Source organism: Henckelia pumila, chromosome 2 (genome assembly GCF_033568475.1).
Source record: "Henckelia pumila isolate YLH828 chromosome 2, ASM3356847v2, whole genome shotgun sequence".
NCBI lineage: Eukaryota > Viridiplantae > Streptophyta > Magnoliopsida > Lamiales > Gesneriaceae > Henckelia > Henckelia pumila.
In genome coordinates this window covers 198,884,633-198,897,994 of record NC_133121.1, presented here as the reverse complement: position 1 = coordinate 198,897,994, position 13,362 = coordinate 198,884,633, and the positions used below count along the sequence as shown (strand labels likewise).

The following is a 13,362-nucleotide window of genomic DNA, read 5'->3' as shown; positions in this document are numbered from 1 at the left end:
TCGTTGACCAGATGAGTTCAGTGATAGTTTAGAAACTCCAGAAATTGAAACGAGATTATGATTTGAAAGAATATTTTGCGAAACTACCATGATGAAGCAGTATAGATGAGGTAAACAGGTGGTAGTTATGATCAGATTGATTGAAGTTACTGAATAAGATGATCTGTCTGTACGAATAAATCACTGATCCGTGATCAGAATTGTGCGAGATGTCACAGTAAGCCAAGAATTATTGTTTCAAATTGAGACATGAGGTTTACTAGTGAATTGTAATACAGACGATCAGAAGGCTCTGAGTACTTTTTGGATGTGAAAGTACAAGATGTTATTCTTGAATTGAAGAATATTCAGAGCAGATTAATCGAATTTCGAGAATGAACTATATCTGATATGATACCGATTATCAACAACTCTGAATATTTTAGATTTATTCGATAGATGTGGCATCGATTGATTGATGTTCTGAATATTGGTTAGGTATGATTACAATATACCATTATCCGATTGATGGATTATCTGAATTGATTATCCAGAATTTTTGAGAATATTCTCAGAACTTTAATACCTGATTCGGTATTAATTGAATTGATGTATTGCCACTTGATGATTATAATTCCTATAGCAGCTATCGAATTGATTTTGAGATAATGCTATGATGATATGATGAAAAGAAATTCGATTTCTTTGTGTTGAAATGATACTACCGAAGTATATGACATCAGATCTGACATGATTTGTCGATATCAGATCAGATTTGATTTGAGGAACACAAAGATGATAAATATGAATCTGATTATGTTGATATGCTGGTGTATGAGGTTATAGTGCTGATATATCACACGTTCATGAGGTTAAATAAGTTAGATTCGAATTCGATATTTCGTTGGTTATCGATTTTTAATCGCTACGCCGTTGATTGATGATTTGAAGCCGTTTTGACAGCCTATGACTGAGATGAGATGTTCTTTTAGATTTTATCGATGATATAACAATTTTATTTCTCAGTTTCAGACTAGTTTGAAGGCTAACGACTCAAGACTCCGAATTCGAACCAAAGAAGAAGATGTGAGGTTTGAAATGATGTTGATTGACGATATATTGATGATTTTGATTAGATTCTAAAATAATTGACTAGAATGAAGATTGATATGAATGTTTTGATGCTATATTTCAGATTTGAAGCATTCAAAACAGAAGAAATCCGAAGGTATAATGACGACATCGAGAGTCAGGGATTTTGAAACTCAAGATCGATTCTTCTTGAGTTATCCCGCCAAAACCACATACGTATTTATTGTTTTGATTTGATTTTGATGTTTTCGATCCATCCCATGTAGTGGATCTTTGATTTGAGTCGATACGATTATGATACGAGGCTATATTGAATTGATTCTATGCCAAGGTTGCGGTTAACCTTATTTTCTAGCCCAGAATGGCTACGTTAGATGGATATCCATGTCAAGATCATTTATGAATCTTGATGGCAACGAATTTATATGAATCAATTCTTATTCGAAGCGTTAATTACTCTATTTGTGAGTCGTTATGTTTAGAGTTATTTGAAATGATTTATTTAACGCTTTTGATATGTTGCTTATACTGAGATGATTTCTCATCGGATTTTATCCGGTTGTTTCTTTGTTTGTATTTGTGCATTGCAACAGATGGGGCAGGAGCTGGTCTGAGACAACATTGACAGCTTGGGAGCGAGACTTAGCACGTGAGGACTCAGGTTTTAAGTTGAAACTATGTTGTAGAATACATCAAACTAGTTCGAAGAAGTTTAGAATTTGAATTCACTTTTGAAAGCTTGTATAGTTGGTTTTTACTTACCTTTCTGAGCTATTAGTTTGATGTACAAAATGCATGAATTAATACTTGAGGCTGGTTACAAGTGTATGTGCATGTTTTTAGATTTGATAACATGCTTGGAATTGATTTTGATGATGATTCATACCTTGTACCAATCTTTGACAGCAAGAAATGTCTTCTGGATATTTTTCTGGAAAATGTCTTCCGCTCGATCGGGAAAAACGTGCGATCGAGCGCGGCCTATCACTTTGCAAACCCGAGAGCAGGTTGATGTTGCCCGCTCGATCGGATGAAAGTTACCGATTGAGCGCGGCATGTAAAAACTCAAACCCGAGAGCATGATCTTATTGCTCGCTCGATCGGCTGATTTTGCTCGATCGAGCGAGGCTCCGGAATTTTAAAATTTTTTTTCTGCTCTTGTTTTATTATTCTTAATTGTTTGATTAATTGTTTAATTAATTATTAATTGCGCTAAGATGAGATTAGCAACCCGAGTTCCCCACAATTTGCATCTACAAGCAAAATTGCTTGGATAGACCCAAACAATAATTTGCTTGGGTCGACCCAGGCAAGCAATACAATTGTGTGGGTTGACCCAAGCAAAACTTTGCTTGGGTCGACCCAGGCAATTGCATTGCTTGGGTGGACCCAAGCACTTGCTTGGGTTGACCCAACAATAATATCAAATTATTTCTTGGTCGACCCAAGAAAAGCAATAATGTAATTGTTTTGCTTGGGTCGGCCCAATAATTTGCTTGGTCGACCCAAGCGATGTATTTCATTGTAATTGTTTGGTCGACTAGGCTTGGGTGGAACCAAAGCTTTTGCTTGGTCGGCTCATATGTGGGTCGACAATTGGTTGATCAACCCAAAGTTTTGGTCGAACCATTTAGGGTTTGGGTCAAACAGCTTTTGCTTGGTCGGCTCATATGTGGGTCGACAATTGGTTGATCAACCCAAAGTTTTGGTCGAACCATTTAGGGTTTGGGTCAAACAAGTTTTTAGATCGAGTCAAGAATATTTAACTTTGAGTAATTTTTTTCAAAAATTTAATGATATTTTTACGTTTAAGTACAAGGACATATAAGTAAATTGACTTATGAATCCCTTTTTAAAAATAATTTAGATTCCAATCCCTTTAGCCTAAATGGGCTGGTTAAAAAAGTAGGATTAGTTTCTAATTTTTTTTTAAAAAAAGGACTTTGACTTATTTTTTTAAAAAAAAGGGAGTTGACTCATTTAACTTATAATTTAATCTAATATTACTTAATTAAACTAATTAACAATCTCTGTTAGTTTATTTGATTCTTGCCGCCAGTTACCCTAATTTTTCCGCAAGAAATACATGTCTTCTTCGTTCTTATCTTCACCTGACTGCTGCTATATTAGATCCATTTCTATCATTGAGCTGTGAAGTAGACCTAATCTATTCCAAACATCATGTAATGCTCGTTCATCTGTCTTTGAAGGAAAACAAAAACTTATCTCACTTCAAACCCAAGTCAGTTTTCTTAATTTTTTTGTTGTTGAAAGTAAGCATTAATCCCATGTGCAAGTCATTTTTTTTTTTCATTTAGCAAGTGTTGATCAAAACATGATGTGTTGGAATAAGTTGGGTTTGATTTTATTAGCGATTTGTAGCGCTGAGTAGCGCTGGAGAAATTTTGGGTAGATCATGGTCCACCAAGAGATCTCTATGGGTCGACCATGGGTAGACCATAGGTAGACCATGGTTAGACCATACTTCTCTTGGTCGACCATGGTTAGACCATGTGTAGACCATGATCGACCCAAAAATCTTCATGGTCTACCATGGTAGACCATGGTATACCATGGAGAGTTATTGTTATTTTTTACTGAGTAAAATAGTCTTATTCTCATAAAATTTTTGTGAATTTTGTAGATTATGCCTACAGTTATCATTGTTCATTTCTATGGTAGATGAGAAGCAAGTGAAGATAATGTGTATAATAATATGTATAATAATATAACATAATCATGAAATCAGTTAATTCCTATGTCAAAACATGTAGAATCATATAACATAATCACTAAATTAATGGATTCATATCTTGAAATATGGGCTAATTGCATCCAGACCCCCTGTGAAAAGTCTAAAAAGCATAAAACCCCTTAAGAAATATTAATAGGATAATGCATCCCTCAGTTTTTTAAAATGTAGCACATTTCACCCCTATGTTATACAAACTCGGGCACATTTATATCCTCTCATAGGGGTTTTTATTCTAATTTTTTTAAAACATAGGGTCTAACATGCTATTAATTTTACACAGAGGGTTTTATGCCTTTTAGACTTTTCACAGGGGGTGTGGATGCAATTAGCCCCTTAAAATATGTACAATAATATAACATAATCATGAAATCAGTTGATTCCTATACCAAAATATGTATAATCATAAAACATAATCGTGAAATTAATGGATTCATATCTTAAAATATGTATAATAATATAGCATGCATAATCATGAAATCAGTTGATTCCTATTTCAAAATATGTATAATCATATAACATAATTGGAAATTAATGGATTCATATCTTAAAATATGTATAATAATATAACATAATCATGAAATCAGTTGAGTCCTATGTCAAAACATGTATAATCATATAACATAATCGTGAAATTAGTGGATTCATATCTTAAAATATGTATAATAATATAACATAATCATGAAATCAGTTGATTCCTATGTCAAAACATGTACAATTATATAACATAATCATGAAATTAATGGATTAATATCTTAAAATATGTATAATAATGTAACATAATCATGAAATCAGTTGATTCTTATGTCAAAAAATGTACAATCATATAACATAATCGTGAAATTAATGGATTCATATCTTAAAATATGTATAATAATATAACGTAATCATGAAATCAGTTGATTCCTATGTCAAAACATGTATAATCATATAACATAATCGTGAAATTAATGAATTCATGCCTTAAAATATGTATAATAATATAACATAATCCTGAAATAAGTTAATTCCTAAGTCAAAACATGTATAATCATATAACATAATCTTGAAATTAGTGGATTCATATCTTAAAATATGTATAATCATATAACATAATCGTGAAATCAGTTGATTCTTCTGTCAAAACATGTATGATCATATAACATAATCGTGGAATTAGTATATTCAAATGTTAAAACATGTATTATTATATAATATACTCATGAAATAAGTTGATTCTTATGTTAAAATATGTATCATTATATCTCGATGGTCTTGGTCCACCAAGACAAATCTCCATCTTCTACCAAAAAATCTCTATGGTCTAACATGGTCTACCAAAACATCTTTATGGTCTACCAAAAAATTTCTATGGTCTACCGTGGTCGACCATGGTCTACCATAGATACATCTCCATGGTCTACCGTGGTCGACCATGGAGAGCAATTGTTGACCATTGGAGCTCTTAAAACATTGAATGATTCAAATGATTTCTATGTCAAACATTCAAAGATTCAACCATAAAATCTTAAATTCCTCACTTAAAAAAAAAATACAAATCAAAACAATGTCCATCGATTATCAAACATATTACATGTTAAAAAAAATATAAACTCAGTTACAAGTCTATCATCTAACTTTAACACTAGGTGATCACTGTGCCTAGATAATGTATATCCAACAGCAGCTAGGACAAATGCTCCTGAATCCTCGCTGTACAATAAAAAAAAAGTAATGAACTAGTTAGTCATCTGTCAGTGATAAATATATTAAACATTATATGTCAGAGAACCTACTGTTTTATCTGGGCTTTGAATTCATCATGAATCTTTATATACCATGACCTCTCACGGTGTGGATTGTTCCCAAAAAGGGATAGCAGACGAGCAACATTGATAAGTATATGTCGTATGTCCTAATCCAAAGTTTTGCAATTAGAGTCGTGTCTTCGCTGCAAGTCAAATATAATGCATCTACAAAATTCAAAAATAAATGCGTTAAAACAATTAAAGAGACAACTATTAGATGGGTCGATCCAAAACCGTGCCTTGGTCGACCAAGAGAATAATAACCCAATAGCTTGGGTCAACTCACAACCGTGCCTAGGTCAACCCAAGGTTTGGGTGCCCAAGGGTTGACCCAAATCCAAGCACACGTGCTTGGGTCTGACCCAAGCACGTTTACTTGGGTCAACCCAAGAACGCATGCTTGGTCAGACCCAAGCACCCAAGCACGTGCTTGGGTCAGACCCAAGGACGTGGGTCGACCCAAGTTTGAGTCTTTTCAGTTCGTTTTTTTTTTTATGTATTTTAAATAAATAATTAAAAAAAACATATCAGGTTGTTCATCTCTCTAGAAAAGATTTGAGAAGAAAACTAGATATTTTTTTTGAAAGAAAGAGAATAGTCAGATGAGATCTGGAGAAGGAAAAATAATTAGGGATGTAAACGAGTCGAGCCGAGCTTTTGAATGTTCAAGCTCGGTTCATTTATAAACGAGTCGAGCCCGAGCTTATTTAACGAATATATTCATCGCTCACGAGCTTATTCGAGCTTTTATCGAGCCTAAACGAGCTTAATATATTTAAACTATAAATTTAAATATGCATTAAATTAATTAAAAACTAAATTATATATTTGAAAAAAATATAATATTATTATTAAAATTTGTAATTTTATTCTAATAAATTAATTTTTATAGATTTTTCAATATTTTTCATAAGTAAAGTGTAAATTTATAAATTAAATATCAATACTATTATTTTTTCGTCTAAGAGAAGACTTACGAGCTTGTTAACGAGTCTGTTAACGAGCATGTTCACGAGCTAACTAGCCGAATATTGTAAAGCTCGAGCTTGGTTCGTTTGCCTTAACGAGCCTCATTAAACTAGCTCGAACAAGCTTTTAACGAGCCGAGACCCGAACAGTCGGCGAACTGTTCGTCTCATTTACATCCCTAAGAAGAATGAGGGAAGGAGAGGAGAGTTTGATAGGAAGAAGAGGAAAGTGACAAGAAGAGAGAAATAAGATTTAGAGTTAAAAATATTTTAAAATATATAATAAAATATAAGTAGTTAAACAAAGGACAATATCGTACCTCACGAGTTAAATCTTTTTTCTTAAATAAAATAGAAATGAGTCCTCCTCCCCAATTGTCTCAAATAAGAGTATTGAGGTGCCACAATAGAACCAACTAAAAATGAAGGTTGCAAAGAAAGTGGTCTTTCTCCTCGACGGCGGCGACGGCCTTTGCTCTGTCATCTACGGCGGTCTCCATCCAAACCCTAGCTCAAACTTCCAGACTCGGTGAGTTTTCTTCAAACGTTAGCTTATTTATTTCATTTTCTCAACGTAATTTAGCGCATTTTTTCGTGATTGTGTTTTCTGGCTAGGTCCGATTCTTTCGAGTTGTCGTTGGAACGCTACGGGATCGAAGATCGAAGAGCATCTGGAGAAATCCTTCATCATGTCAATGCCAATGGCTTTCTTGAGGTAACTTCCATGCTTGTTTCTGCTATTTTTACCTGGTAATGCATTTTTGCCATATTTTTGTTCGAAACAGATGGCGTTTGCTTTTCTTGTAGGTTTTTCTATACTTCAGTCGATATAGATTAGATTTCGGTTGGGAACATTGGCCGATATTACTTATAAGAACTAGATATAGTTGTTCTTCTAACCTCAACGATTAGCGGGTTGTTTTCCAAGGGCTCCTCTCGTGTTTTTCCCCATCTATTTTTATTTCTCTCTTTAATGGATCTTTGCTCGATCATTTTGGCTGCTTTGAGAGTTTCTCTTTCGAGGAAAAATATGCATTCAGATTAAAGACAACGACATTCACCCTTTGAGAAGAATGAAGTGTCACTCTTTTAAGGTGTGAAATTGGTTTTAGGAGAGAATGGAAAACTTTAGGAGCTATCGGCTTCTTCTGAACTAAAAGTTACCGGAGTGAAATTATAGATCGATCAGCTGGTTTTCTCGCCTTCTGAATTTTCATGTACCATGTGATTGATTTTATATTTGTTTGTGTTACTCCCTTTTCCTCCAAAGAGGAGCTTCAGGTACATTAACTCTTATTTATTCTGGTTGAACTTTTCATGGATGTTACTTTAACGATTTCTATAGGATCCCGTGTAAGACACTAAGAACTACCATTTTTTTGCTCTTCCAGAAGAGATCCAATGAGGCTTTCGAGTGTGGATCAGTTCAAAGTTTAATAATGGGACATTTCCTCCATAGTTTTCGGATATAATATGTGCTCATTTCCCAGAACTTGAAAATGTTATTATTTCCAGTCCACTGTTGCATATGTTATTCATTAAGGAATTAATACATTCATCACGTAGTGTAGTGTAGAAAGTTAAAAGTGGTCCAGAGGCTAATGTCATTAACAACATTTACTTACTACAATCATTCCAATATGGCTGTCATAATGCTATGTCCTGCTACTCCACAATAAAATACGAGTGATAAACTTTAGAGTTCTCCCACCTAAAGCTAGGTCTTTTGTTTTTTATTCTGCTTTTAAATTATGACTTAACATTGTTACTCTTGTTGAGAGTCGGCATGATGGAAGAGGCAGACCCATTTAGTGAGTTCAACCATCATGCCAATGTTGGTAATGTGGCCATGCTTGTATTTGAGGATGGGTTAAGGTGAATGCATCAAATACTGTTAGGTCAATGAAAGTTTTCTAAAGTAGGCTGTCATGGGTGTTGCTTCTCAAGGGTTGGTCAATGTTACGCCCCACATCTGCTCTAAAGCAAAATGTGGAGGGGTTTGTTAGATTGAGGGTTCCCCTACTTTTAAAGCTAGTCTTCTGGGTTTAGTATCTCACATAGCTTGTTTGTTTGTATACTGCTAAAAGCTAGGCTGTAAACTTTATGTTTTCAACTTTTTTATAATTTTAGATTTAGATTAAAATACTTTTAGTTGGCAGCAAGAATCTTAATGGATGCTCAAATTTTAAATGACAGCAATGCAATTTTCAAGTTGCATGTCTTATTTTCTCGTTTGTCAATCTCCCCTCGCACCCTATCCTGAAATCTTTGTGGCGACTTTAAGTGCTCTCTGCTCTGCATACCTGCTCTTTCCCACTTTTGATGGAACGTAACAGAAGCCCTGGTTACGAGACGAATGCTCCAACACTGCCTCTTCACCTCAAACCTTTCTGAGATCTTAGTTTATGCATTTGTGCATGAAATACATAAATGTAGGTTAAAAGACATGCTTAACCTTCACCTCTGCAGTATTTACGTAATTACGTTACTCCTTGTATCAAGTATTATGCATACATATGTTCAAGAAAAGAATGATACCGATGAAAAACATACAAAACAGAATATTCACACATCTCTACCTGATTCGTATTTCTTCTTTCTTATCGTTTATTGCTTTACTAGTGCAAATTTGTCAGGTTATATACGATGCTGGAGAGCATATAGCAAATGTAATGTGGCTCAGCTTTTCACGAGAGATGATCATGCTAAACCCAACAAAGATTTCGAGGGATAGCGAAGAAGCTTGGCGTGCGTTGTATGGATAAATTGACCAGGTTATTAGTTGTCAATGGAGACACCATGACGGAAACGAAGCCTATCCGCGACAGGATTGTCTTTGGATTGGCTTTGTTGTCACGAGATTCAAATTCGTCTGATGAGATTCAATCGTGATCATTTTTTTAACTGTACCATTTTACTTTCTTTTGGGAGAGCAGAACTCAGCTTCCCTGCAGTTGGTGCCCATGAAAAACCAGCAATTGTTGTTATCAAGTTTTGATAGATTTAACCGTACTGGTAAGATGATTGTGCTATTTACACTTTGTAGTGATATTAATTTTTGTATATATCATATATTAAAAGATAATGTTTGGAAATACTTTAAAAAATTATTATAAGCTTTCCTTTACCAAATTTCTAAATCTACGTGGATGCTAGTTGCAGCATTTCTCTTAGAGTAGACTTGGCCAAGGGCCGGATTGGGCCCGGACCCGGCCCGGAACCAGCCCGTGGTCAATGGGCCGGTTAACCGGGTCAACGGGCCCAACCCGGAACCGGGACCGGACCGGCCACTAGGCGGTCCGGTCCCGGTTTTCCATTTGGAAAACCGTCAACCCGGCGGTTTGGACCCGCCGGGTTGAACGGGTCTGACCCGCCGGGTTGGAACTGTCCAACCCGGCGGGTTGGACACGTGGCGCCCATTGGGGCGCCCAGATCCAACGACCACTAGCAAGTGGCCGTTGGATCTCTCTCAACGACCACGATTTCGTGGCCGTTGAAAACCCGGCCGACCCGGCGGGTCTACCGGGTTTTTTTTTTTAAAAAAAAAACCTACTTTTTTTTCTATAAATACCCCCAACCTCCTTTCATTTTGTTTACACAATTCTCTCTTCATTTTCTCTATTCTCAATTCCTTTTAATTTCTTGAATTATCAGAAATATCAAGTTTCGATAATTCGATTATTGTTTTATCGTCAATTGTTGATTTATTTTCATATTTATACAATTACAAATGTCCGGAGCGGGATCAAGTCGTAGGGGTGACAAAGGAAAAGGAAAGAAAAAGAGCATCATACCACCCGAGGTCGAGTATCCTCAATTCAATGTCGATGGCTTTGATCTTGAATATTCCGATGATGAAATTCAAGAAATTCGACAAGAGGCGCAACAAAGACAACAAGTTGAACAACCACCACCTCCACGTCATCATGCAAGTCAAGAAAGTATGAACGATCCGGCGGCCTCTCAAAGACAAACTCGAGCGGTGCCTCGCCCGACATCCGATATCTTCACCAAACATTTCGACAAGGTGACGCTTCCCTCCGATGATTTGCAAGCCAAATGCAAATATTGATCAAAATGTTACAAATTTAAACAAGGAGGTGGTTATGGAACTTTGACGCGGCAGATCGAGAAAAATCATCCGGTGAAAATTGGGATTGATCGTGCTCAAACTCAAATTCCGGCATTCTCTTCTTAATCGGGTAATGAATCTCAACTATTTAAATATAACGAAGCTAGATTTAGAGAAGAAACGGCTAAATTTTGTGCGGTTGAACAACTTTCTTTTAGTTTTAGCAATAAATTATCTTTTGAAAATTGGCTTTCTACAAATGCAAATCATTCTATTAGACGTATTCCAAGAAATAGTCTCAAACGCACAATGAAAAAGTTAGTCATTGATCAAAAGAAAGAATTAATTAAGGAATTTTATAGTTTGAATAATAAAGTTTCTTTGTGTTCCGATATTTGGAGTGATCATTGGCAAAGTTGTTCATATATGGGTATTACATGTCATTGGATTGATAATAATTGGAACATTCAAAAAAGGTTGCTTGCATATAGATGTTTCAACGAATCACACACGACACAAAATATTTCGCAACTTATATTTGTTATTTTAGAAGAATATGGTCTAACTACCAAAGTTTTTTCAATGTCTTTTGATAATGCTGGTGCAAATACTTCTAGTATTAGTGAGCTTATTGAAATATGTAAACCATCACTAGGTGGCAAATTTTTTTATATTAGATGCACATGTCATATTTTAAATTTGTGTATTCAAGATGGGCTAAAGAGTTTAGGCATACATATTCAACCAATTAGGAACGCTATTCATTATTTATGGACGCATCCTCAAGTTATGAAGCAATGGGGAAAATTTTGTAGAGTAAATGGTATGAAGCCTAAGCGGTTTGCACGAGATGTTCAAACTCGTTGGAATTCAACATATAAATTGTTATTATCCTCTTTTGAATATAAAGATTTATTATGTACATTTTTTCATCAATTTGTTCAAGCTCATGATATTTATTTGTTTTCAAATCAATGGAACATATGCACTAGTATTTGTGAAATTTTAAAAGTTTTTAATGATGCTAGTGACCAATTATCCGGTGTTTATTACCCTACTTCACATTTAGTTTTAACACATTGTTGCAACATTGCTTGTATTTTTCATGAACATGTTAAATCTAATGATAGTGCTTTATCTCAATGTATTCTCGTCATGAAAGCAAAATGGGAAAAATATTTTTTGCTCATTCCTGAAATTTTTTTATGTGCTTTTGTTTTAGACCCTAGACTTAAATTAGATGACTTAAGCGACATGTTAACATTATATTATGAATCTTTGGAGCCTATTGCGGAAACGATTCTTTCTATCTCATTGATTTTGTTTAATATTAAAACTCATTTACTTGATATTTATAATGAATATAACATCAAATATGGTGGACAAATTGTTTCACATGAAACACAATCCACTGCAACTAGTAATGTTACTTTTAAACTTACTAAAGCACAACTTTTATTAAGGGAACGAACGAAACGTCCACGAGGATCCTCAAGTTGCAGTCAGGAACTTGAGAATTATTTTACCACTACTTTTGATTTTAGTGATACAGATGAGGAAAATTTCGACATTTTGAGATGGTGGTCGCAAAAAACACAAATATATCCAATTTTGGCTATAATGGCAAAAGAAATTCTAGCTTGTCCGGTTTCAACAGTTGCAGTGAAGCAAGCATTTAGTATTGGAGCAAATACATTGGACAAGAAACGTTCTATCTTAAAGCCGAAAAATTTGAAAGCCCAATGTTTGCTCAATGATTGGTCAAAAGCCGCTACTCGAACACAACATATTCAAAGTGATGAAAAAGACCAAGATGATACCGAAGAAACATCCGAAACTACGACGGGAGGAAATGCAAGTGAAGTAGAATAAAATGTAATAGATTTGTAATATAAGTCATAAGATGTTGAAATTCTAATATATTGTTTATTTAATAAATGTAATAGATTTTTATTATGGAGATATGAAATATTTGATTGAAATTATTTAAAGAATATGTCTAATTAAAAATTTGTTTAAAAATTAAAAAAAATTGAAGTTGCTCACTTGCCCGGTTGCCCCTTCGAATTTAATTTAAAGGTTAAGCGCCCCAGCACTGATTTTGCAGCACTGGGGCGCCTCCCCTTCGAATTGAATTGGAAGGCTCAGCGCCCCAGCGCTGATTTTGAAACGCTGGGGCGCTGACCCTTCGAATTAACGCTAACAAATCAGCGCTGGGGCGCTACAATTTTTTTTTTTTTTAAAATACACGGGTAAGCCCGAACCCTGAACCGGCGGTTAACCAGACCCGGACCGGAACCGCCGGTTCACCAATCCGGACCAAAACCGGCCATGGGCGGGCCGGTTAAGGGTTGGCTAAATGCCAGCCCGGACCCGGACCGAACCCGGCTCGTGGCCAGGTCTATCTTAGAGATGTTCAAATAAGAATTTTTAAAATAAAATTATGCATAACTTATAACGTCTACTTATTACATTAATCGGACCATTACTTATTAATCTTTAATTAAAAAAACAAATAATACATTACATAATTACTAAAATTTTATTTAAAGTTTAATTTCTAATACGAAGATTTTATAAACTATACTTTATAAAGAAATTAACTGGCTTCATAAATTCTAATTTAATTTAACGAAAGATATATATATATATATATATATAAAAAGACTTTTCAGCCGCCCAACAATATTTTCTCACCTCAGTTTTTTTTTT

The 13,362-nt window shown here is 34.9% G+C and overlaps 1 protein-coding gene across 2 annotated transcripts; it reads left to right on the top strand.

The window, feature by feature from the left end:
- The first annotated feature begins 6,949 nt into the window (after positions 1 to 6,949).
- LOC140884278 (uncharacterized) lies at positions 6,950 to 9,704 on the top strand. 2 transcript variants are annotated; one of them, XM_073290991.1, is made up of 3 exons: positions 6,950 to 7,107; positions 7,194 to 7,293; positions 9,215 to 9,704. In XM_073290991.1, the coding sequence occupies exons 1-3, from the start codon at positions 7,001 to 7,003 to the stop codon at positions 9,341 to 9,343; spliced, it is 336 nt and encodes a 111-aa protein (XP_073147092.1). In that variant the 5' UTR covers positions 6,950 to 7,000; the 3' UTR covers positions 9,344 to 9,704. The 2 variants fall into 2 exon arrangements, with proteins under 2 accessions (XP_073147092.1, XP_073147093.1); XM_073290992.1 differs by having other exon boundaries at positions 9,201 to 9,704.
- The last annotated feature ends 3,658 nt before the right edge of the window (positions 9,705 to 13,362 follow it).